Source organism: Oratosquilla oratoria, chromosome 23 (assembly GCF_046742065.1).
Source record: "Oratosquilla oratoria isolate Oo_2021 chromosome 23, ASM4674206v1, whole genome shotgun sequence".
NCBI classification, from domain to species: domain Eukaryota; kingdom Metazoa; phylum Arthropoda; class Malacostraca; order Stomatopoda; family Squillidae; genus Oratosquilla; species Oratosquilla oratoria.
In genome coordinates this window covers 1,760,504-1,784,506 of record NC_134799.1, presented here as the reverse complement: position 1 = coordinate 1,784,506, position 24,003 = coordinate 1,760,504, and the positions used below count along the sequence as shown (strand labels likewise).

The 24,003-nt window shown below is 37.9% G+C and overlaps 1 protein-coding gene across 1 annotated transcript in view; it reads left to right on the top strand.

The window, feature by feature from the left end:
• LOC143038165 (UDP-glucosyltransferase 2-like) overlaps nt 1-20,765 on the top strand; it is an 86,529-nt gene extending 65,764 nt beyond the window's left edge. The window contains exon 14 of the mRNA XM_076207184.1: nt 18,282-20,765. Coding sequence (XP_076063299.1) covers nt 18,282-18,549 — 268 coding nt within the window. The 3' untranslated portion in view covers nt 18,550-20,765. The remainder of the gene's footprint in view (nt 1-18,281) is intronic.
• Nucleotides 20,766-24,003: the final 3,238 nt, after the last annotated feature.

Here is a 24,003-nt window from a genome sequence, read left to right as displayed (position 1 = left end):
CAGACAAGGACGATCATGCGTCACCAATTTAATATGTTTCTATTCAAGGCTAATAGATATAATACAAGAAAGAGATGGATGGGCTGATTGTGCATTTCTAGACCTAAAAAAAGCTTTTGACAAAGTACCACATAAGAAGTTGCTTAAGAAATTAGAATATGAAGGAGGAATACAAGGTAAATTGCTAAATTGGATGGAAGACTTTTTGCAAGAAAGAAAAATGAGAGTAGTGATAAGAGATCAGCACTCAAAATGGAATGAAGTAATAAGCGGTGTCCCGCAGGGAACAGTTCTGGCCCCAATAATGTTTGCTATATATATTAATGATATGGATGAAGGAATTGAAAGCTATATGAGCTTCTTTGCAGATGATGCAAAATTACTGAAAAGAGTGAAAACTGAAGAAGATTGTGAATCACTACAGAGAGATCTAAATAAAGTACAAGAATGGAGTAGGAAGTGGGAGATGGAGTTCAATACAAAAAAGTGTAGTATAATGGAATTTGGAAAAAGCAAAAACAGAATAACAGGATCATATAATTTGGGAGAAGAAGGAATAAAAAGAGTAGAAAATGAGAGGGACCTGGGAGTCATTGTTATGAATAATATGTCACCTGAGAAACATATAAATAAGATTTTTGGAGAAACTTATAATTTAATAAGAACAATCAAAGTGGCATTTACATACCTGGATGAAGAAATGGTGAGGAAAATCCTAATCACCCTGATAAGACCAAGATTAGAATATGCAGCAACGATATGGTCACCAAGTACAAAAAAATGTATAAAAAAACTTGAAAGAATACAAAGAGCAATTACAAAACTGGCACCAACACTCTCAAAACTATCATATGAAGAGAGACTACAAAAACTTAAACTACAGACACTAGAGCAAAGAAGAGAGAGAGGAGATTTGATAGCTATTTACAGAATCATGAAAGGCATAGAAATTACTGATAGAGAGAATCTGATAAAATGGGATGACAGAAATACAAGAGGACACGGAAAGAAAATAAAAAAAGACAACTATAGAAGAGATTTGAAAAAGAACAGCTTTCCTCACAGAGCAATAGACAGTTGGAACAAGTTAGATGAGAAAGTGGTGTGTGCAAAAACAATACATGAATTTAAAAATAGTTTAGATAAAATGAGATATGAAGACGGGACCTCACGAGCATAGCTCCCCTTCCCGTAAAATACAACTAGGTAAATACACACACACACATATATATATATATATATATTATATATATATATATATATATTATATATATACATATTTATATATACATACATATACATATATATATATATACATATACATATATATATATATATATATATATATATATATATATATATATATTTTGAGTTAAAGAGTTAGTTGCCGCCTTTCATACAGTACTGAGGACAGCCCCCACTTTGGTATAAAACCACAGGAAACACCTTTGGCCCGAGGGACTATTCTCTTGTGCTGTATAGGCATAGCCTGCTTCCACTCATGTCTGAGTGGATGCACAAAAGGCTTTTCTGTTAGACCAGGAGCCCAGGATGGTTTGCCTATCTGAAAAAGGTATAAATTTTCATATATGAGATGTGACTCCAAGTAAAAAGATCTAAACATCTGTAAAGCTCCAGATGGTGTGTGGTAATGAAAGGTATAGACATTCCCCCAACCCCCCACAAAAAATAGCTCGATCAACCTGAAAGGTTACCACATTAAAACACTTATCACTTTGTGTTGGTCCTCGTCAGATCCTTGGGTGAGGGTGCCAAGCAAGTTCAATGGCTACCAGTTTACCCCACAATTCACTTAGAGAAGAGATTTTATATTGCCTGGATTGGATGACAGTAAAGCGATGTTTTCCGTAGGCAGCTAGTTTGTTACTATGCCATCTCTGTGTTGGTAGTGTTTTAATGCAAATATGGCGACCTGAATGCTGTTGTGTCAGTGTGGTTCTTACTAATTTTGGGAAGGATATCTCATTTGGGTTGATGTATGGGGGAACACGGTGAAGCATAGAATTGAAAGGTCTACTTTAGAATGATATAGGTTTGTAAATGATGTACGGACATGTTGTGGGGTGCAAGGCGAAGGCTATTGTAGAAGTTTGATTAATATATTGCTGGATTTTTTCCCCCAATTCGATTCAGTGGGCTTGTATGAAATAGTGCAAGGGTTGAGACATTTTAAAAGCTCGTGCAAAGAACTGTGTACCTATCATTCTTTTGTGCTGCTTTATAGGAAGATACATACTATACAGTACAGAAGTGGCGGTTCGTGTATAGGCACTGCTGAACTGCAGCACCCTCTATTTTCTCTCGATATTGTTCATTGCATTCGATATAATGAGCCTCTTTTTTATTCATTCTTTCTTGATATTTGTTCATTATATAATCCTTAAGTTTAATTTCAGTAGCCATCTCCTAGTTCAAGGGAAAAAATACAAAAATCCTCTATGGAGTTAAGCAGAGTAACGTTGAAGCGACGTGGCGTTTATTTGTTGGACGTAGCGATGCGTCATTTGGATGTTGTGGACATGCGCGCGTGTCCGAAATAGACAGGTGTACACTGGATTTGTACAAGTGCAAGGTGCTTTTTTTTTTACTATGCTTATATTGTGTTTAACAACCATGGTCTTCATTTTCAAATGTGATTAAATGTAGAATTAGATGATTATCATACTTCCAACAAAGGAAAACTAGATTCCACAACTAAATGAATGGAACATGCTTGAACTATAACACTTTAGGTGATTAGTAAATAATATTTTTAGGGTGTTGTCAAGGTCATGCATGCATTTCCTTTTTATATGTTTCATTTTACACTATATTAAAACAATGGCTAATTTGGTGAAGTAGCATCCCACTAATTTTACCCTGTCTTACAGTAACACTTCCTGTATTCGGGTTGATTTGGTTACAAGATTCACTGCCATTACTCACCATGGCGTGATGAGAGGAAATGAGTCGAAAAATAAGAATAAAAACATATATTGCAAATGTATACAGTCAAACACATATAAAGAAAAATGTAAGAAAATTTTGAACATACTGTAGCTAAACAATCACCTCCCCAGGTGTGCATGTGTGTCGACGCTATTGCGTGAACGTACAGGTGTAGATGCGAAACCGTTTGTGATATTGTAAAAACAAATTTCCACTGCCCAACTGACCTCCTCATTAATGTCAGTAGTAAGTGTGATATGAATTTGAAAGTGATATCTCACCCTGGTGCAAAAACGAGTGAATTCTATATAATGAGGTAACAAACCATCTGTGTTGGTAATCTGTGTTACCGTGTTTTGCACCGGCGAGGATGTGGAAGCAAATTGTTTCCGAAACACATTAATTCATATATTCATATACATACATATATACATGTATATACATATATATATATATATATACAGGTAAACGTCGACTTACGATGGCATTAGGTTTCGATAGAGCCATCGTAAGACGATCTCATCGTAAGTCGATCCCCACTCTGTTCCGTGGTCACTGTACCTAGCCTACCTGTATATTAACCACCAGAGATACTGAATATAGCCTATTAAACATGTACAGTAGTTTATTTAATTATTTGTATCTTTTTTACCATATTCAAACACTATAATATGTATTTTCAGTACGGACTTAAATCTCGCGGGCAGCAGCCAATGCCAGCCGTACGACGTGACGTAATAATACTCGCATCATAAAATATAGTCACGGCTTATATCGATCGTTCTCTCTTTCACCCGCGAATTTTGAAAACCACAGAGAATGGGATTTAGGGCACATTTGAGAGAATGTAAAAACACAGGGGCGACTACAATAAATATAATCAAGACGCCGATATGGCAGCGTCGCGAATCCACTTGCTCCTCATGACGCCTACGTGTGCGGCACCGTATGGAAGGGGTTAAATTATCATATCGTCATCGTCGTCGTCGTCATCGTAAAGTCGAACAATCGTAAGTCGCGGCCATCGTAAGTCGACGTTTACCTGTATATATATATATATATATATATATATATATATATATGTGTACATATATACATATATATATATATATATATATAAATTATATATATACTGTATATATATATATATTTATATATATATATATATATATATATATAAAATTTATATATATATTTGTGTGTGTGTGTGTGTATTTACCTAGTTGTATTTTACGGGAAGGGGAGCTATGCTCGTGGGGTCCCGTCTTCATATCTCATTTTATCTAAACTATTTTTAGAGTCATGTATTGTTTTTGCACACACCACTTTCTCATCTAACTTGTTCCAACTGTCTTGCTCTGTGAGGAAAGCTGTTCTTTTTCAAATCTCTTCTATAGCTGTCTTTTTTTATTTTCTTTCCGTGTCCTCTTGTATTTCTGTCATCCCATTTTATCAGATTCTCTCTATCAGTAATTTCTATGCCTTTCATGATTCTGTAAATAGCTATCAAATCTCCTCTCTCTCTTCTTTGCTCTAGTGTCTGTAGTTTAAGTTTTTGTAGTCTCTCTTCATATGATAGTTTTGAGAGTGTTGGTGCCAATTTTGTAATTGCTCTTTGTATTCTTTCAAGTTTTTTTATACATTTTTTTGTACTTGGTGACCATATCGTTGCTGCATATTCCAATCTTGGTCTTATCAGGGTGATTAGGATTTTCCTCACCATTTCTTCATCCAGGTATGTAAATGCCACTTTGATTGTTCTTATTAAATTATAAGTTTCTCCAAAAATCTTATTTATATGTTTCTCAGGTGACATATTATTCATAACAATGACTCCCAGGTCCTTCTCATTTTCTACTCTTTTTATTCCTTCTTCTCCCAAATTATATGATCCTGTTATTCTGTTTTTGCTTTTTCCAAATTCCATTATACTACACTTTTTTGTATTGAACTCCATCTCCCACTTCCTACTCCATTCTTGTACTTTATTTAGATCTCTCTGTAGTGATTCACAATCTTCTTCAGTTTTCACTCTTTTCAGTAATTTTGCATCATCTGCAAAGAAGCTCATATAGCTTTCAATTCCTTCATCCATATCATTAATATATATAGCAAACATTATTGGGGCCAGAACTGTTCCCTGCGGGACACCGCTTATTACTTCATTCCATTTTGAGTGCTGATCTCTTATCACTACTCTCATTTTTCTTTCTTGCAAAAAGTCTTCCATCCAATTTAGCAATTTACCTTGTATTCCTCCTTCATATTCTAATTTCTTAAGCAACTTCTTATGTGGTACTTTGTCAAAAGCTTTTTTTAGGTCTAGAAATGCACAATCAGCCCATCCATCTCTTTCTTGTATTATATCTATTAGCCTTGAATAGAAACATATTAAATTGGTGACGCATGATCGTCCTTGTCTGAATCCAAATTGCCTTGGATTTAGTACGTTGTTTTTTTCCAAGTATTTTACCCATCTACTTTTGATAATTCTTTCACATATTTTTGCTATTGTACTTGTTAGAGAGACTGGTCTATAGTTGGTAGGTTCTTCTTTATTTCCTCCTTTATATATAGGTACTATATTTGCTTTTTTCCAATCTTCTGGAACTTTTCCTTCTTTTAAGGAACTGCTTATTATGCTATGTATTTTGTCTGCCAGTTCATTCCTGCATTCTTTCAGAATCCAGTTTGCTATTTCATCTGGCCCATGCGATTTTCTGACATCAAAATTACCCAAGTGTGTCAATATTTCATTCTTTGTTACTTCTATTTCTTCCATAGGGGGGACTTTTTCCTTCCACTCAATCTCTTCAGGTTGTATATTTTCCCTTGTAAACACTGATTTAAAATGTTTGTTCATAATTTCTGCCATTTCCATTTCCTCAGTGTATTCAACTCCTCCTTGTCTTAATTTCTCCAAGTCTTGTTTGTTTTTTCAGTTTATTGTTTACAAATCTGTAGAATAGTTTTGGTTGATCTTTACACTTTTCTATAACATCTTTTTCATATTTTCTTTTTTCCTCTCTGCACTTTTGTACATATTCATTTCTATAACCAGTATATATTTTCCATTTTTCAGGTCTTCTGTCTTTTTTCCATCTGGTCCAGGCTTTGTCTCTTTTGTCTTTTAACTCCCTACAACTTTTGTTGTACCAGCATTTTACATATTCTTTTTCTTGTTTTTGTCTTGGGACATACTTTTCCACTCCTTCTTTGTAAATTTTTGTCAAAATATTCCATTTCTCTTCCACTGATGTTTCTTCTTTGTATATTTCTTCCCAGTTTTCTTGTTGGAAGAATTCTCTTATTTTATCAAAGTTTGTTTTTTCATACATCATTCTTCCTTTTCTATATTGTTCATTTCTTTTCATATATTTTTCTTCGTTAAGTTCCAGTTCAATCAATATGTGGTCACTTTTACCTATTGGTGTTTTATATTCAATCTTGTCCACTATTCTAGGTTCAGATGTAATTATTAAGTCTAGCCTCGATGGTTCTTCTTCATTTCTATACCTAGTGTTCTCTTGTATCCATTGTGTCATTGAATGGTCAGTAATCATCTCAAGTAGAGCATTTCCCCATGAGTCATCACCACTCTTTACTGTCATTTCTTCCCAGCAGATTTCTTTGCAATTAAAGTCGCCCATCATAACTATTCTTCCTCCGTCTTCCATTATTTTAGTTAATGCTATCTTTGTGTCCTCTAACATACTTTTATGTTCACTCTCCTCCCATGAGGCTGTTTTCGGAGGCACATAATTGATCACAAATTTTCTGCTCTTCTTATCTCGGTCTTCCACTTCTATCATAATCATCTCTACTGTATTCTTTCCATATATGACACCTTTCACGTTCATATCCTTCTTAGTCAGGAACATAACTCCACCCCCTTGTTTTTTCTCTCTGTTTCTAATCCAATAATTGTATGTATCATGTCCTACACTGTTGGGTGGTAGTGGGCCTTTTAATTTTGTTTCTACAATTCCCATTATGTCCGGTTCTTTTTCTTTCAAATAATCATTCAGTTCATTCAATCCTGTTATCAATCCATCTATATTTGTGTAAGACACTCTTAGTTTTCTGCCACTTCCATTGTGTTCTCTGTTTCCCTTATGTTTTTCTTTAGTATGTCGAACTGCTTTATTTTCATGTTCACTACTCTCCAATAGAATCTCTCTTTCTCTGACTCCGTTCTTTCCTCGTTTTTTGCCTTAGCTTCAATTCTTTTCTGCTTTTCTGCCTCTCTTTCCTCCTTATTCATTTCTCTTTTTATCCATACCTTTTTATATTGATCATTTGTTGCTAGTTTCCCTGTCTTGGATAGAATTTTCTCTGCCGTTGTTTGTGACCTGAATTTAATCTTAATTGGTCTGGTCTTATCTGTACTATATTTTCCGAGTCTGAATTTTTCCTCAATTTCCTTTATAATTTCTGGTTCATCTTCCTGGACTAATTTTAATAAACTGCTTACTCTTTCATTTTCCTCCTTGATTCTTGCGGTTCTATCTGGGTTATGTTTCTCTTCCATTCCTAATATAATTATACATTTCTTTTTGTCAGCTAATTCTCTTACTATATTCTCCTTCTGTCTCATCACTTTAATAACTGAGTCTTCATTATGTTCTTTCAATTGCTGTTTGACTATGTCAGTGAATGAAACCTTATTCCCTTCTTGAGTTATTCTCCAATTTTTAGCTTCTGTAGCTATTTTCTCTCTGTTTTCATTACTATTCTTCTTCAATTTCTCATTCTCCTCCTTTACATTTCCTAACTGTCTTTTTAGGTCCTCTATTTCTTCAGTTAAGTTTCTGTTAGCCTTCTCTAGTTGTTCCAACCTTTCAATTCTCTGGAAAATGGAGTCTACATTACCTAACTTACGTTCCAAGTCCTCGATCACCTTATCAACTCTCTCCTCTAGTCTTATCAGTCGGGGGGGGGGGGGTTGTGTCCCCCCCACCCTCTTTAAATCCCTGGAACATATTCTCGTCACTTTCTTCTGTATTGCTCCTCTCTATACTTCTAATCTTTACATTTTTATTAGACATGTCATCCTCACTCAGTCTTTTGTTTACCTTTCGCTTGTCTGGCTGGGCAAAGTCTACTCCCTCCTCATTTCCTTCCATTTCCCTCAGTAATCCCTCCCCTTTTCCTCTTTCCCTACGTTCCCACTACTCCACGAGCAATTTCCCCCCCACCCTGCAAAAACACTAGGCACTTCTCTTTGCGTTGGGATCCACAGACTTCAGTTTTCTTCAGAACGTCATCCAAGCCGTCCATTCGCTGAAGTGTGTGTGTGTGTGTGTGTGTCCCGTCTTCATATCTCATTTTATCTAAACTATTTTTAGAGTCATGTATTGTTTTTGCACACACCACTTTCTCATCTAACTTGTTCCAACTGTCTTGCTCTGTGAGGAAAGCTGTTCTTTTTCAAATCTCTTCTATAGCTGTCTTTTTTTATTTTCTTTCCGTGTCCTCTTGTATTTCTGTCATCCCATTTTATCAGATTCTCTCTATCAGTAATTTCTATGCCTTTCATGATTCTGTAAATAGCTATCAAATCTCCTCTCTCTCTTCTTTGCTCTAGTGTCTGTAGTTTAAGTTTTTGTAGTCTCTCTTCATATGATAGTTTTGAGAGTGTTGGTGCCAATTTTGTAATTGCTCTTTGTATTCTTTCAAGTTTTTTTTATACATTTTTTTGTACTTGGTGACCATATCGTTGCTGCATATTCCAATCTTGGTCTTATCAGGGTGATTAGGATTTTCCTCACCATTTCTTCATCCAGGTATGTAAATGCCACTTTGATTGTTCTTATTAAATTATAAGTTTCTCCAAAAATCTTATTTATATGTTTCTCAGGTGACATATTATTCATAACAATGACTCCCAGGTCCTTCTCATTTTCTACTCTTTTTATTCCTTCTTCTCCCAAATTATATGATCCTGTTATTCTGTTTTTGCTTTTTCCAAATTCCATTATACTACACTTTTTTGTATTGAACTCCATCTCCCACTTCCTACTCCATTCTTGTACTTTATTTAGATCTCTCTGTAGTGATTCACAATCTTCTTCAGTTTTCACTCTTTTCAGTAATTTTGCATCATCTGCAAAGAAGCTCATATAGCTTTCAATTCCTTCATCCATATCATTAATATATATAGCAAACATTATTGGGGCCAGAACTGTTCCCTGCGGGACACCGCTTATTACTTCATTCCATTTTGAGTGCTGATCTCTTATCACTACTCTCATTTTTCTTTCTTGCAAAAAGTCTTCCATCCAATTTAGCAATTTACCTTGTATTCCTCCTTCATATTCTAATTTCTTAAGCAACTTCTTATGTGGTACTTTGTCAAAAGCTTTTTTTAGGTCTAGAAATGCACAATCAGCCCATCCATCTCTTTCTTGTATTATATCTATTAGCCTTGAATAGAAACATATTAAATTGGTGACGCATGATCGTCCTTGTCTGAATCCAAATTGCCTTGGATTTAGTACGTTGTTTTTTTCCAAGTATTTTACCCATCTACTTTTGATAATTCTTTCACATATTTTTGCTATTGTACTTGTTAGAGAGACTGGTCTATAGTTGGTAGGTTCTTCTTTATTTCCTCCTTTATATATAGGTACTATATTTGCTTTTTTCCAATCTTCTGGAACTTTTCCTTCTTTTAAGGAACTGCTTATTATGCTATGTATTTTGTCTGCCAGTTCATTCCTGCATTCTTTCAGAATCCAGTTTGCTATTTCATCTGGCCCATGCGATTTTCTGACATCAAAATTACCCAAGTGTGTCAATATTTCATTCTTTGTTACTTCTATTTCTTCCATAGGGGGGACTTTTTCCTTCCACTCAATCTCTTCAGGTTGTATATTTTCCCTTGTAAACACTGATTTAAAATGTTTGTTCATAATTTCTGCCATTTCCATTTCCTCAGTGTATTCAACTCCTCCTTGTCTTAATTTCTCCAAGTCTTGTTTGTTTTTCAGTTTATTGTTTACAAATCTGTAGAATAGTTTTGGTTGATCTTTACACTTTTCTATAACATCTTTTTCATATTTTCTTTTTTCCTCTCTGCACTTTTGTACATATTCATTTCTATAACCAGTATATATTTTCCATTTTTCAGGTCTTCTGTCTTTTTTCCATCTGGTCCAGGCTTTGTCTCTTTTGTCTTTTAACTCCCTACAACTTTTGTTGTACCAGCATTTTACATATTCTTTTTCTTGTTTTTGTCTTGGGACATACTTTTCCACTCCTTCTTTGTAAATTTTTGTCAAAATATTCCATTTCTCTTCCACTGATGTTTCTTCTTTGTATATTTCTTCCCAGTTTTCTTGTTGGAAGAATTCTCTTATTTTATCAAAGTTTGTTTTTTCATACATCATTCTTCCTTTTCTATATTGTTCATTTCTTTTCATATATTTTTCTTCGTTAAGTTCCAGTTCAATCAATATGTGGTCACTTTTACCTATTGGTGTTTTATATTCAATCTTGTCCACTATTCTAGGTTCAGATGTAATTATTAAGTCTAGCCTCGATGGTTCTTCTTCATTTCTATACCTAGTGTTCTCTTGTATCCATTGTGTCATTGAATGGTCAGTAATCATCTCAAGTAGAGCATTTCCCCATGAGTCATCACCACTCTTTACTGTCATTTCTTCCCAGCAGATTTCTTTGCAATTAAAGTCGCCCATCATAACTATTCTTCCTCCGTCTTCCATTATTTTAGTTAATGCTATCTTTGTGTCCTCTAACATACTTTTATGTTCACTCTCCTCCCATGAGGCTGTTTTCGGAGGCACATAATTGATCACAAATTTTCTGCTCTTCTTATCTCGGTCTTCCACTTCTATCATAATCATCTCTACTGTATTCTTTCCATATATGACACCTTTCACGTTCATATCCTTCTTAGTCAGGAACATAACTCCACCCCCTTGTTTTTTCTCTCTGTTTCTAATCCAATAATTGTATGTATCATGTCCTACACTGTTGGGTGGTAGTGGGCCTTTTAATTTTGTTTCTACAATTCCCATTATGTCCGGTTCTTTTTCTTTCAAATAATCATTCAGTTCATTCAATCCTGTTATCAATCCATCTATATTTGTGTAAGACACTCTTAGTTTTCTGCCACTTCCATTGTGTTCTCTGTTTCCCTTATGTTTTTCTTTAGTATGTCGAACTGCTTTATTTTCATGTTCACTACTCTCCAATAGAATCTCTCTTTCTCTGACTCCGTTCTTTCCTCGTTTTTTGCCTTAGCTTCAATTCTTTTCTGCTTTTCTGCCTCTCTTTCCTCCTTATTCATTTCTCTTTTTATCCATACCTTTTTATATTGATCATTTGTTGCTAGTTTCCCTGTCTTGGATAGAATTTTCTCTGCCGTTGTTTGTGACCTGAATTTAATCTTAATTGGTCTGGTCTTATCTGTACTATATTTTCCGAGTCTGAATTTTTCCTCAATTTCCTTTATAATTTCTGGTTCATCTTCCTGGACTAATTTTAATAAACTGCTTACTCTTTCATTTTCCTCCTTGATTCTTGCGGTTCTATCTGGGTTATGTTTCTCTTCCATTCCTAATATAATTATACATTTCTTTTTGTCAGCTAATTCTCTTACTATATTCTCCTTCTGTCTCATCACTTTAATAACTGAGTCTTCATTATGTTCTTTCAATTGCTGTTTGACTATGTCAGTGAATGAAACCTTATTCCCTTCTTGAGTTATTCTCCAATTTTTAGCTTCTGTAGCTATTTTCTCTCTGTTTTCATTACTATTCTTCTTCAATTTCTCATTCTCCTCCTTTACATTTCCTAACTGTCTTTTTAGGTCCTCTATTTCTTCAGTTAAGTTTCTGTTAGCCTTCTCTAGTTGTTCCAACCTTTCAATTCTCTGGAAAATGGAGTCTACATTACCTAACTTACGTTCCAAGTCCTCGATCACCTTATCAACTCTCTCCTCTAGTCTTATCAGTCGGGGGGGGGGGGGTTGTGTCCCCCCCACCCTCTTTAAATCCCTGGAACATATTCTCGTCACTTTCTTCTGTATTGCTCCTCTCTATACTTCTAATCTTTACATTTTTATTAGACATGTCATCCTCACTCAGTCTTTTGTTTACCTTTCGCTTGTCTGGCTGGGCAAAGTCTACTCCCTCCTCATTTCCTTCCATTTCCCTCAGTAATCCCTCCCCTTTTCCTCTTTCCCTACGTTCCCACTACTCCACGAGCAATTTCCCCCCCACCCTGCAAAAACACTAGGCACTTCTCTTTGCGTTGGGATCCACAGACTTCAGTTTTCTTCAGAACGTCATCCAAGCCGTCCATTCGCTGAAGTGTGTGTGTGTGTGTGTGTGTGTGTGTGTATGTATGTATGTATATGCATATGCAGTATATATGGATATATATATTATATATATATATATATATATATATGTATATATGTATGTATATATATGAGTGGAAAGGGTGATGAGGTACACGCCAAAAAATCGTTGGAGTTTTATTACTAACGTTTCGTCCATAAAGGACTTTCTCAGACGAAACGTTAGTAATAAAACTCCAACGGTTTTTTGGCGTTTACCTCATCACCCTAACCACTCATTCTGTCATACATATTTCATATATATATATATATATATATATATATATATATATATATATATATATATATATATACATGATTTCAAGAAATCTACAGCGACAATGGCGTTGTTGAGTTTATATTGGAGCTTTAATTTCTCTCGTGCAACAAGTTTCTGTGGTGACTCCAAATAGCTGAGAAGGTGTCCAAAAGACATTGGGTGTGGTTTTCTCTTTTTTAATTCTCCTATACGTATTTCGACCTTACTCGGTCATCCTCAGGGAGGGAGTAACAATAGTTGGTGATTACAGGGTTTAAATACAGGCCGTACATTGGCCGAACACTGGGAGAGGTCATTTCATGTAGCCGTGATCCGTAGCGCTGCGTACGTGGAAGTAGCAACTTCCTTGTGGATTGTGGAAAGGGGTGTTATTGTTTGTGTTATGTGCGTCTACTGCTTGGGAGTGTGGTTGTAGGCATGAGTTGTATGTTAATGGAAGGTTTCTCGATGTATATGTTCACTGCTTCGGCCATCTTAAGGCGAAGGGGGTCGTGGGCTTTGTAGATTATTTTAGTGTTTTCGTTTAGTGTTTGTCTGGTGATGGTGGTTTTGTGTTCTTTTGTCATATGTGTTTTGATGGCGCCATTATGGAGGTGGTATGAGAGTCTTTTGGAGAGGGTCATAGAAGTCATGCCAATGTATGAGGAGGTGCGGTGCTGACAATCACCGACAGGGCAATCAAACTGATACACGACATTGACTTCTTGTAGAGGAGGGTTGGGGGGCTGGCTGTTGTTCTTAATAACCAGGGTGTGTGTTTTGGAGGTTTTGTAGTATACGATTAGGCGTATCTTAGTGTCTGGGTTGTTGGGTCGAATGTTACGTGTGATAATATTTTGAAGTGTTCTTTCGTCTTCTTTGTAGCCGGTGTTCATATGTCCTTTGTAGTACAGGTCCAGTGTTGGTATATTGGTGTTTGTGGGTGTTGGTTGGCCGGTAAAGGAGTTCATCTTGTTTTTGATAATGGATTCGATGGAGTGTTGTGGATAGCCGTTGTTGACAAGTAGTGTTGTTATACGTTGGAGTTCGTTGTTCGTGGTTTTCCATGTACTGCTGTGGGAGAAGGCTCGGTTCACTAGTGATCGGATCACGCTTTGTTTGTAGCGTTCTGGACATTCGCTACTGCCGTTAAGACAGAAACCGAGGTTAGTGTCTTTGACGTAGACTTCAGTCGTGAATCGATCTGAGGCTGTGCCTACTAGTATATCTAAGAATGGGAGGGTGCCATCGTTGCGTTGGTGTTCATAGGTGTAATTAAGGGTTGAATGTTTCTTGAATGTGTGTGAGAGTTGAGTTACAGATTGGGAATCTTTTGCGCTAATAAAAATGTCGTCAACATACCGGGCGTAGATACAGGGCTGCATGTCAGGATGGTCGTTGAAGACTTTCTCTTCGGTGGATCCCATATAGAAGTTGGCGAAGAGTGGTCCAAGGGGGGATCCCATTGCCACGCCGTCTACCTGTATGCGCATTTTCCCATCTGGACCGTAGAAGGGAGCTTCCATCGTGCAGATTTCAAGGAGTTCTCGGAGGATTGCTTCAGGGACGGCGAGGGGTGTTGAGTTGGGCTTGTGGTAGATACTCTGGCAGATGAGGTCAATAGTCTCTTTTACTGGCACATTTGTGAACAGATTCTCGACATCTAATGAGGCTATGACCCCTACTGGTTGGGAGGATTCAAGGATGGTGAGGAATTCCTGCGACGATTTTAGGCTGTAGGAGGTTGGGATGTATGGGGTTATTAAGGAGTTAAGGCGTTTGGCAAGTTTGTAGGTAACTGTAGGTGTTTGGCTGATGATAGGGCGGAGGGGGTTTCCAGGCTTGTGCGTTTTAACATTCCCAAAGGCATATCCAAGTTTGTGGTCTCCTTCGACTAGGGGAAGTTTGGTGGTGCCTGCTGTTATGTTGTTTTTTCTGATGATCTTGTTGAGTTTCTTTCTCAGATCCAGGGTGGGGTTAGTTGTGATGATTTTGAACTTGTTGGTGTCATCTAGTATGGTTTTCATCTTTCCGACGTATTCTTCCTTGTCAAGTAGGACGTAGATGGAAGATTTATCTGCCCTACGTATGACGATATTATCCTGCTCTTTCAGTTCCTTGGCTGCTTTCCGAAGAGGGGATGTGAGTAGGGAGGTATTGTGGTGTCCTCTTCGTTTATTGACTTCAGCACATATTTCAGATGTTAGATTGGGGTTTGTAGTAATCTTTTTCTCTTTTTCTAGTTGGTGTATATTGTCTAGGAGCAGTTCCATTTCGATTTTCTTGTGGAGGTGGTAGGGCTTGGACATGTAGTGGCAGTTGAGTCCAAGGTTAAGGAATTCAACTTGCTCTTTTGTAAGCTCAGCGCTGCTGAGGTTTATGAATTGATCCTTAGATCTCGGGATTGAGACAGGGCCGCCGTATAAGTTGGCAAGTTTGCGGCCGACCCTTCTTCTGGCTTCTAGAATATGTCTATCAGACATATTTAGGAGTGCTGTTTCGATGGAGGTTTTGATGTCTTGTTGGATGTCATCGGTGTTGTTCCATTTTGAACAGGTATTATGATACTCTGCTCGCAGTTGCTGGAGTAGCGATTCCTTCGCCTGCAGTTCCTCCTTCAAGTAAGATAGCCTATCTTGAGGGTTGATTCTCCGGCTGCTGGCCTGGCGACGATATGTGAATTTTGGTAGGAGGCCATGTTGTATACATGATTTCAAGAAATCTACAGCGACAATGGCGTTGTTGAGTTTATATTGGAGCTTTAATTTCTCTCGTGCAACAAGTTTCTGTGGTGACTCCAAATAGCTGAGAAGGTGTCCAAAAGACATTGGGTGTGGTTTTCTCTTTTTTAATTCTCCTATACGTATTTCGACCTTACTCGGTCATCCTCAGGGAGGGAGTAACAATAGTTGGTGATTACAGGGTTTAAATACAGGCCGTACATTGGCCGAACACTGGGAGAGGTAGGAGGCCATGTTGTATACATGATTTCAAGAAATCTACAGCGACAATGGCGTTGTTGAGTTTATATTGGAGCTTTAATTTCTCTCGTGCAACAAGTTTCTGTGGTGACTCCAAATAGCTGAGAAGGTGTCCAAAAGACATTGGGTGTGGTTTTCTCTTTTTTAATTCTCCTATACGTATTTCGACCTTACTCGGTCATCCTCAGGGAGGGAGTAACAATAGTTGGTGATTACAGGGTTTAAATACAGGCCGTACATTGGCCGAACACTGGGAGAGGTCATTTCATGTAGCCGTGATCCGTAGCGCTGCGTACGTGGAAGTAGCAACTTCCTTGTGGATTGTGGAAAGGGGTGTTATTGTTTGTGTTATGTGCGTCTACTGCTTGGGAGTGTGGTTGTAGGCATGAGTTGTATGTTAATGGAAGGTTTCTCGATGTATATGTTCACTGCTTCGGCCATCTTAAGGCGAAGGGGGTCGTGGGCTTTGTAGATTATTTTAGTGTTTTCGTTTAGTGTTTGTCTGGTGATGGTGGTTTTGTGTTCTTTTGTCATATATATATATATATATATATATACATATATGCATATATATATGTGTTGTTAAAGTCGACAGCATTAAGGAGGTTGTTAATCTTTTAATGGGTATTTTCAAGCTTTCTAACGAGGACTCTGCCATGTGGGGGGTGGGCATAAACCAGATTGCCAAAAAAAATATTCATATATATCCAACGTTTCATCTCCAAGGAGAAATCATCAGGAAAATCTGTAACATATAAATTACCGACATGCAGAAACAAAGAACAAGGGTATTAACAATAAATAATAATAATAAAAAAAAATCACCAATCATGAAAATAGGCATGAATAAATCAAGAAAATAGACATCAATAAATCAAATCGTAAAGCAATACAGACACATAGCCTGTTGGGGATCAATACTTACAAAATTAAAGATTTAAAGAAATGACAAAAGATAGCGTGGGTAGTTGACTTATATATCAGACCCTAACCTGCATAGGTGGTGGAGGGGGTAGTGGGGTGTGACCCGCCTTGGCAGCGTCGATATGGGGGTTGGGGGGTTTGGGTGGGGGTTGCGAGGTCGGTTGGAGGGGAGGGTGGAGGGAGTGGGTGAGAGGAGGAGGGAGAGGGTGCTTATGACCCCACTTCGTATTGATAAAGGGTGCGGTGGTCACAAGAGGGTTTGGTTACTCCCGACCGTCGGCGCCGCCGTCCAAGTTCCCTGTGCATTTCTCACGACCACCAATAACCCCTGATCGCTCGCTTAATCACCCGGTGGCAATAGCCATCTTTTATACACCACTATCTTTTCATTTTTTTTACAGACATTCTTCCCCTCCCACAAATACCGATCCCGCGCAAGCGGGTGGTCTTACCTTGCAAGTCGCGAGTGGCAAGTTGGCGGGAGCGGGGTAGGGGGTTCGCTGTGCGGGCGAGAACATTGTTATACAAGTTAATGCTAGAAGTCATGTTGCATTGGATGTTTATAATAGGGCTATATTCTCTTATAAACATTGCCTCTAGAAGCTTAAGCTTATGTGCATCCCTATTGCTTACGATTATTCTAGTGTTCTGAACTAAGTACTCACGGGTGGCGGTTTGGTTATGCTGTTTTCTCAAATGATGTTTGATAGCCCCATTTTGTAAGTGCATAGATATTCTTCTACTGAGACTACATCTAGTGAATCCAATGTAGGATGAGTCACGGGTTACACAGTCTCTGATATCACATTTAAACTCATAAACTACGTTGGTTTTAGATATGGTCTCAGAATTACTATTCAGTTTGTTTTTCATAACCAGAGCTAGTTTTTGGATTGGAGTAGAATACAACCACACGGATTTTCTTCTCGTTAGAGACTGGGTGGCAGTTTTTAGTGATGATATCTTTTATGATTTTTTCATCTTTTTTGTAAGCCTTAGTAAAGATGTTATGATAATAGATGTTAATAAATTGGGGCTTAGAGGATGTTTGGGGGGAAAGGTGGTCACAGATCATTTTATTACAAATGGAATCAAACTCACAGTTAGGAAAACCATTATTTACAAGAATCTGACGAATGTGTTTCAGTTCTGTATGTAGGGCCTGCCATGAAGAACAAACTTTGATAGCCCTACGGACATAAGCTCTAATGACACTGATCTTATAATTGGTCGGGCACTCGCTTTTATAGTTTAAGCATATAACTATAAAAACGAGTACTGTCAGAGTTTGTTCTTCATGGCAGGCCCTCGCAACCCCAACCCAAACCCCCCATCCCCCATACCGACGCTGTCAAGGCTTATGGGAGGGTATTGATTGGAAGGATTGGGAAGGGAACATAGGGAGCAACTGGGTAGAAACAGGGTGGGTTTCGAAAAGGTGGAGGATGCGTAGATAACTTTTGCGCCTTTATGTTTTATGAGAAGGGTTATTACAGGGTTGACAGGAAGATATTGTGGGAGAAGTTGGAGTTGTGTGGAGTAGGGGAAGGGTTTGCTAGAGGCTATCAAAAGCTTTTCCTAAATTTGGAAATTGTGAGAATGAAATGGTTTGAAGTGAAGGTGGGGTTACACCCACCAACGTTGTGTATTGTTACCATGGTTGTTCAATGTGTACATGGATGGGGTGGTGCGGGAAGTAAATAGTAGGGTGATGAGCAGGGGTTTGCCAAAGGGGACACTATCTAACCTTTCCAGGCTGTTCGTCTTAAATCTAACAAATTAATTACTCGTCATCTTTCAGGTACACAAAGAACATGGCTGCCGCATCTACCATCTTCCGTGACCAAAAGGAGACGCCCCTAGAACGAGCTGTGTGGTGGACCGAGTACGCGATTCGCCACCCGGGGGCTCCCTCCCTTCGGTGTCCAGCCATGGACCTCTCCTGGATCGAGTTCCTTTGCCTCGACGTGATCTTCCTCTTCCACGCCCTTCTCTTTGCCCTCCTCTGGGCTGTGAAAAAGCTCCTAAGCAAGTTCCTCGGCGGTAGTAAGAAACAGAAGAAGGAATGAGTTTCTGAGATAGAGACCAAGAAATATTGAATTAAAAATTTCACAGGAACACTTGTGTATATATGTTGACATATAATTAATAACATAGAAGTGGGACAATGGTGATGAAAACTTGAATGGACCAGAAGTTTTACTGCCTTGAGGTTTGGCTACTCCTTTCTTAGCATATCTGAAAAAGGCATAACCACAATGTATGGAAATAAAAGCATAGTCTAGGTTGTTTCACCACAACCACGACACTTCCATTGTTGTATGCTGAGGAGATTTATAGTGTGCATTGTAAGGAAACAACAGAACCGGAGTCCAGAGAAAAAAAGGAACTACTATAATTTCACAGAGTGATCTTCAGAAGACTGACCGGTATTTTTTAAGAAGACCATAAAGGGACAAATTGTTGAGACAGTACATTGGCTCCTGCTTCTTCTTTTTTTCTAAAGTGTTTGAGATTTATTGAGACTTTCTTATTCAGTAGGTATCACAGGATACAGTACTGCATCTTGCTGCATTGCTTCTGACCCAGCGCACTGGGCGGAAGACATGGATGACCTTTCATCCACGAGGAGCTAAGAAGAGAGGGGGGTATAGACAGCCAAAGAGGAAAACAGAATAGCCTAGCAACAAACAGATGAAAAGAAATACTGATTCCCAGCATGGGAAGAGAAAGGTTAATGTGGACCTGGAGCAAGTGAATCTAAAGTCAAGAGTTTGTGATGGAATGACCAAAGTGCCTATATGTTTTTGATTTGAGACCAGGTTATTCATATAGGGTAAGTGTTCCTAATTCTGTGAAACATAGTTTCTGGATTGCTTTTATTCTATGATTATATGTTTTGTAACAGGATGCACCAAAATCACCCCTGTTGGACACCTACATATAGAAACCAAATTCCTCCCAACAGAACACCACATGAAAATAAAAGGAACATAATTCTACGCCAGAACCCTAAACATCACACAACTTTCACACTGCATCTCACAAGCACCACCAACATAATGCAACAAAATAAAAACTACACCAGCAATATACTACTCAAACATCTGTAACAACCTACCACCTATACCACACAAAACATCCACACTGAACATATGCAACCCAGATGACTAAACAAGCCCTTCAAGGAAAAATACCAAATTCAATATTTAAACAACCCCAAGACAGATGTCCAACCCCCAAGACAGATGTCCTACAACGAAGACTCTCCTACTCTTGACAAGAACCACACTGGAACTCCTGCGTTCAGGATATCATCCAGCATTAGGACAGTTCCAACATAGGATAGACCACCTGGGCACAGATTCAAACTTCCCTAGATGTTACCACTACACAGAAGACAGAACACCTCTAACTACAATGCTCTCACACTAACAATCCCCAGACTACACAATATTTTCCCCTAAGTGACTTATAGTCCTCCCGGAGGCTGTTGCCGGTTTCCTAGGGGTCGTGGGTCGTACAGAATGGAGTCCAGGGACAACAGGTTGATTGATTGTAACCAGAGAGGATGGTATACACGATCCTGAAATCAGTGTCCCAGATGATGAGCTCTGTGGTGTTGACTATGTGTTTCCATACTATATGGGGGTTATGTGCAGGTACTTGTGATTTCGATCCACAATTGTCATCAGCTGTCTTCCTGAGCTTTATTTAGATTGGTGTTTATGAGTTGAGTTAACTTTTCATTCAGGGTTTTTCTCTCGTACAACTTCATGATATCTCACCTTCAGATGTAGTTTCATTTCATATACCTGGCCCAGCAGTGAATTTCTCACTAGACAAGTAGATTCTTATATATCCTGTTAAAATCTTCGAATATTCAACACACTGACTGCATGAGGATTTCCCTTGATGATAGGAAATCACATTGTTCACACTCAGAATCATGTAATTCAAATCTTCATCAGTGTGTCAATACACCTTTCAAAGTGTCTATGTGACTTATGCTGTTACATTTATCTGTACATAATGTATGTTATCCTCTTTGCTTTAGTGACATCTCAGTGACATCCTCGACAGATTTTATTCTTGATTGATACTGGATGGTTATAAAGCAAACCCTCGGCAAAAACGAGGTATATCCAGAGGTCGTTAATTAGCGAACACCGTTATCTATGGGGAGTCGTTTGGTCACACACATCTTCTCGTCTCTCCTGATTCCTCATTCCCCGTTGCACGTTATATTCACATCAGTTAATAAAAATTATTTCAGCCTTGTGCACTACTGTTTTTATTTAAATATAAAGAAAAAGAATGTGTACACATTAGATTGTGTGTGTGTGTGAGAGAGAGAGAGAGAGATAGAGAGGGAGAGAGGTGAGGCGACAACTGCTGCGTTGGCGGGAACAGTCGTATGATCGAGTATATAAGACGTGTTCCATTGATTAGATCAGTGGTTCACCTGTGGGGTATTCGCCACTGGTGGGGAATGGCGGAGTTGCCAAGTGGGGAATGTGTTTTTGTTTCTTTTTGTTTCTGGTGTCTTCTTGTTGCCACATTAAGGGCCGTAAAATGGCACAAAAAAGCAAAGCGTATATTTACGTACTAAATACTGCATGGGTTAAAATCGAATTTGTCAAAGACCGATGCTGTGGTGGGAAATGGAGAGTTGGCTCACTAAAAAGTGGGGAATTGGAGAAAAAAGGTTAAGAACCCCTGGATTAGATAAACGCCGTACAGTTCATTAAATAAAATGAGTATTAGATAGCCTTAATGGGTACATTATACCCGAAATTCGATAAACAAAGAATCGATTTGTTGCAATTTACCGAGAAAGCAAATCTAGGAATGCAATCTCTGTCAACGAATATAATGGTTCCAAAGTTTCTTCAGCTCGTTACCTAATTTACATGATACACCAATTCACAAATCTGGAACATTATTCATGATATTTCTATCATTAAATAGGTTGAGACTTTAGATATTTCTTTTAGTAAGTTTAAATGTCGATATGATATTTCACGCATTATAATATATTCTATACAGATCCTACCACAACGTCTCAATTTGTTTTCTTAGCTCCTTAAATTTCCCGTTTTTCCCTACGTTACCTCACCTGAAATGCAACATTACCCCAAGTGACTAAAAACAAAAGTACATCTGCTAAGGATATCAACATACTGCAATATTTAATACGGTCATTTTAACAGAAAAAAAAACCTAGGAGGTGTATTTTGTAATTAGAAAGAACGGAGATGCAGAAAACACAGATCTTTTACTGTCACGACTATGACGAACAACATTGAATTGTGAAGTCTTTGGAATAAAACGTTTGCATTTAATGTCGTCGTTTTGGGCCAACATTCCGAAAGACACAAGGAAACAGTGACTTTATCATATTCATCTCTTTGCTACCAACTGAGTACCGTGGAGATAAGAACATGGGTATAGAGGAGACTGTTAAAAGACCATAAGGCCTACACACACACACACACACACACACACACACACACACTTTCAACGAACGGACGGCTTGAAGAACGCTCTGAAGAAAAGTGCAGATTGTGGATACCAACGCAAAGAGAAGTGCCTTTTTGTATTTGCAGGGGGGGGGGAAATTGCTCGTGAGGTAGTGGGAAAGTAAGGAAAGAGGAGAGGGGGAGGGATTGCTGGGGAAATGGAAGGAAATGAGGATGTGGAGGACTTGGCCCAGGCAGACGGGCGTAAGGTCAACATGAAACGACCACCGGACCAGCTCAGTGATGACGAAATGGCAAATAAAAATGTAAAGATTAGAAGTATAGAGAGGAGCAATACAGAAGAAAGTGACGAGAATATGTTCCAGGGATTTAAAGAGGGTGGGGGGGACACAACCCCCCCCCCCCGACTGATAAGACTAGAGGAGAGAGTTGATAAGGTGATCGAGGACTTGGAGCGTAAGTTAGGTAACGTAGACTCCATTTTCCAAAGAATTGAAAGGTTGGAACAACTAGAGAAGGCTAACAGAAACTTAACTGAAGAAATAGAGGACCTAAAAAGACAGTTAGGAAATGTAAAGGAGGAGAATGAGAAATTGAAGAAGAATAGTAATGAAAACAGAGAGAAAATAGCTACAGAAGCTAAAAATTGGAGAATAACTCAAGAAGGGAATAAGGTTTCATTCACTGACATAGTCAAACAGCAATTGAAAGAACATAATGAAGACTCAGTTATTAAAGTGATGAGACAGAAGGAGAATATAGTAAGAGAATTAGCTGACAAAAAGAAATGTATAATTATATTAGGAATGGAAGAGAAACATAACCCAGATAGAACCGCAAGAATCAAGGAGGAAAATGAAAGAGTAAGCAGTTTATTAAAATTAGTCCAGGAAGATGAACCAGAAATTATAAAGGAAATTGAGGAAAAATTCAGACTCGGAAAATATAGTACAGATAAGACCAGACCAATTAAGATTAAATTCAGGTCACAAACAACAGCAGAGAAAATTCTATCCAAGACAGGGAAACTAGCAACAAATGATCAATATAAAAAGGTATGGATAAAAAGAGAAATGAATAAGGAGGAAAGAGAGGCAGAAAAGCAGAAAAGAATTGAAGCTAAGGCAAAAAACGAGGAAAGAACGGAGTCAGAGAAAGAGAGATTCTATTGGAGAGTAGTGAACATGAAAATAAAGCAGTTCGACATACTAAAGAAAAACATAAGGGAAACAGAGAATACAATGGAAGTGGCAGAAAACTAAGAGTGTCTTACACAAATATAGATGGATTGATAACAGGATTGAATGAACTGAATGATTATTTGAAAGAAAAAGAACCGGACATAATGGGAATTGTAGAAACAAAATTAAAAGGCCCACTACCACCCAACAGTGTAGGACATGATACATACAATTATTGGATTAGAAACAGAGAGAAAAAACAAGGGGGTGGAGTTATGTTCCTGACTAAGAAGGATATAAACGTGAAAGGTGTCATATATGGAAAGAATACAGTAGAGATGATTATGATAGAAGTGGAAGACCGAGATAAGAAGAGCAGAAAATTTGTGATCAATTATGTGCCTCCGAAAACAGCCTCATGGGAGGAGAGTGAACATAAAAGTATGTTAGAGGACACAAAGATAGCATTAACTAAAATAATGGAAGACGGAGGAAGAATAGTTATGATGGGCGACTTTAATTGCAAAGAAATCTGCTGGGAAGAAATGACAGTAAAGAGTGGTGATGACTCATGGGGAAATGCTGTACTTGAGATGATTACTGACCATTCAATGACACAATGGATACAAGAGAACACTAGGTATAGAAATGAAGAAGAACCATCGAGGCTAGACTTAATAATTACATCTGAACCTAGAATAGTGGACAAGATTGAATATAAAACACCAATAGGTAAAAGTGACCACATATTGATTGAACTGGAACTTAATGAAGAAAAATATATGAAAAGAAATGAACAATATAGAAAAGGAAGAATGATGTATGAAAAAACAAACTTTGATAAAATAAGAGAATTCTT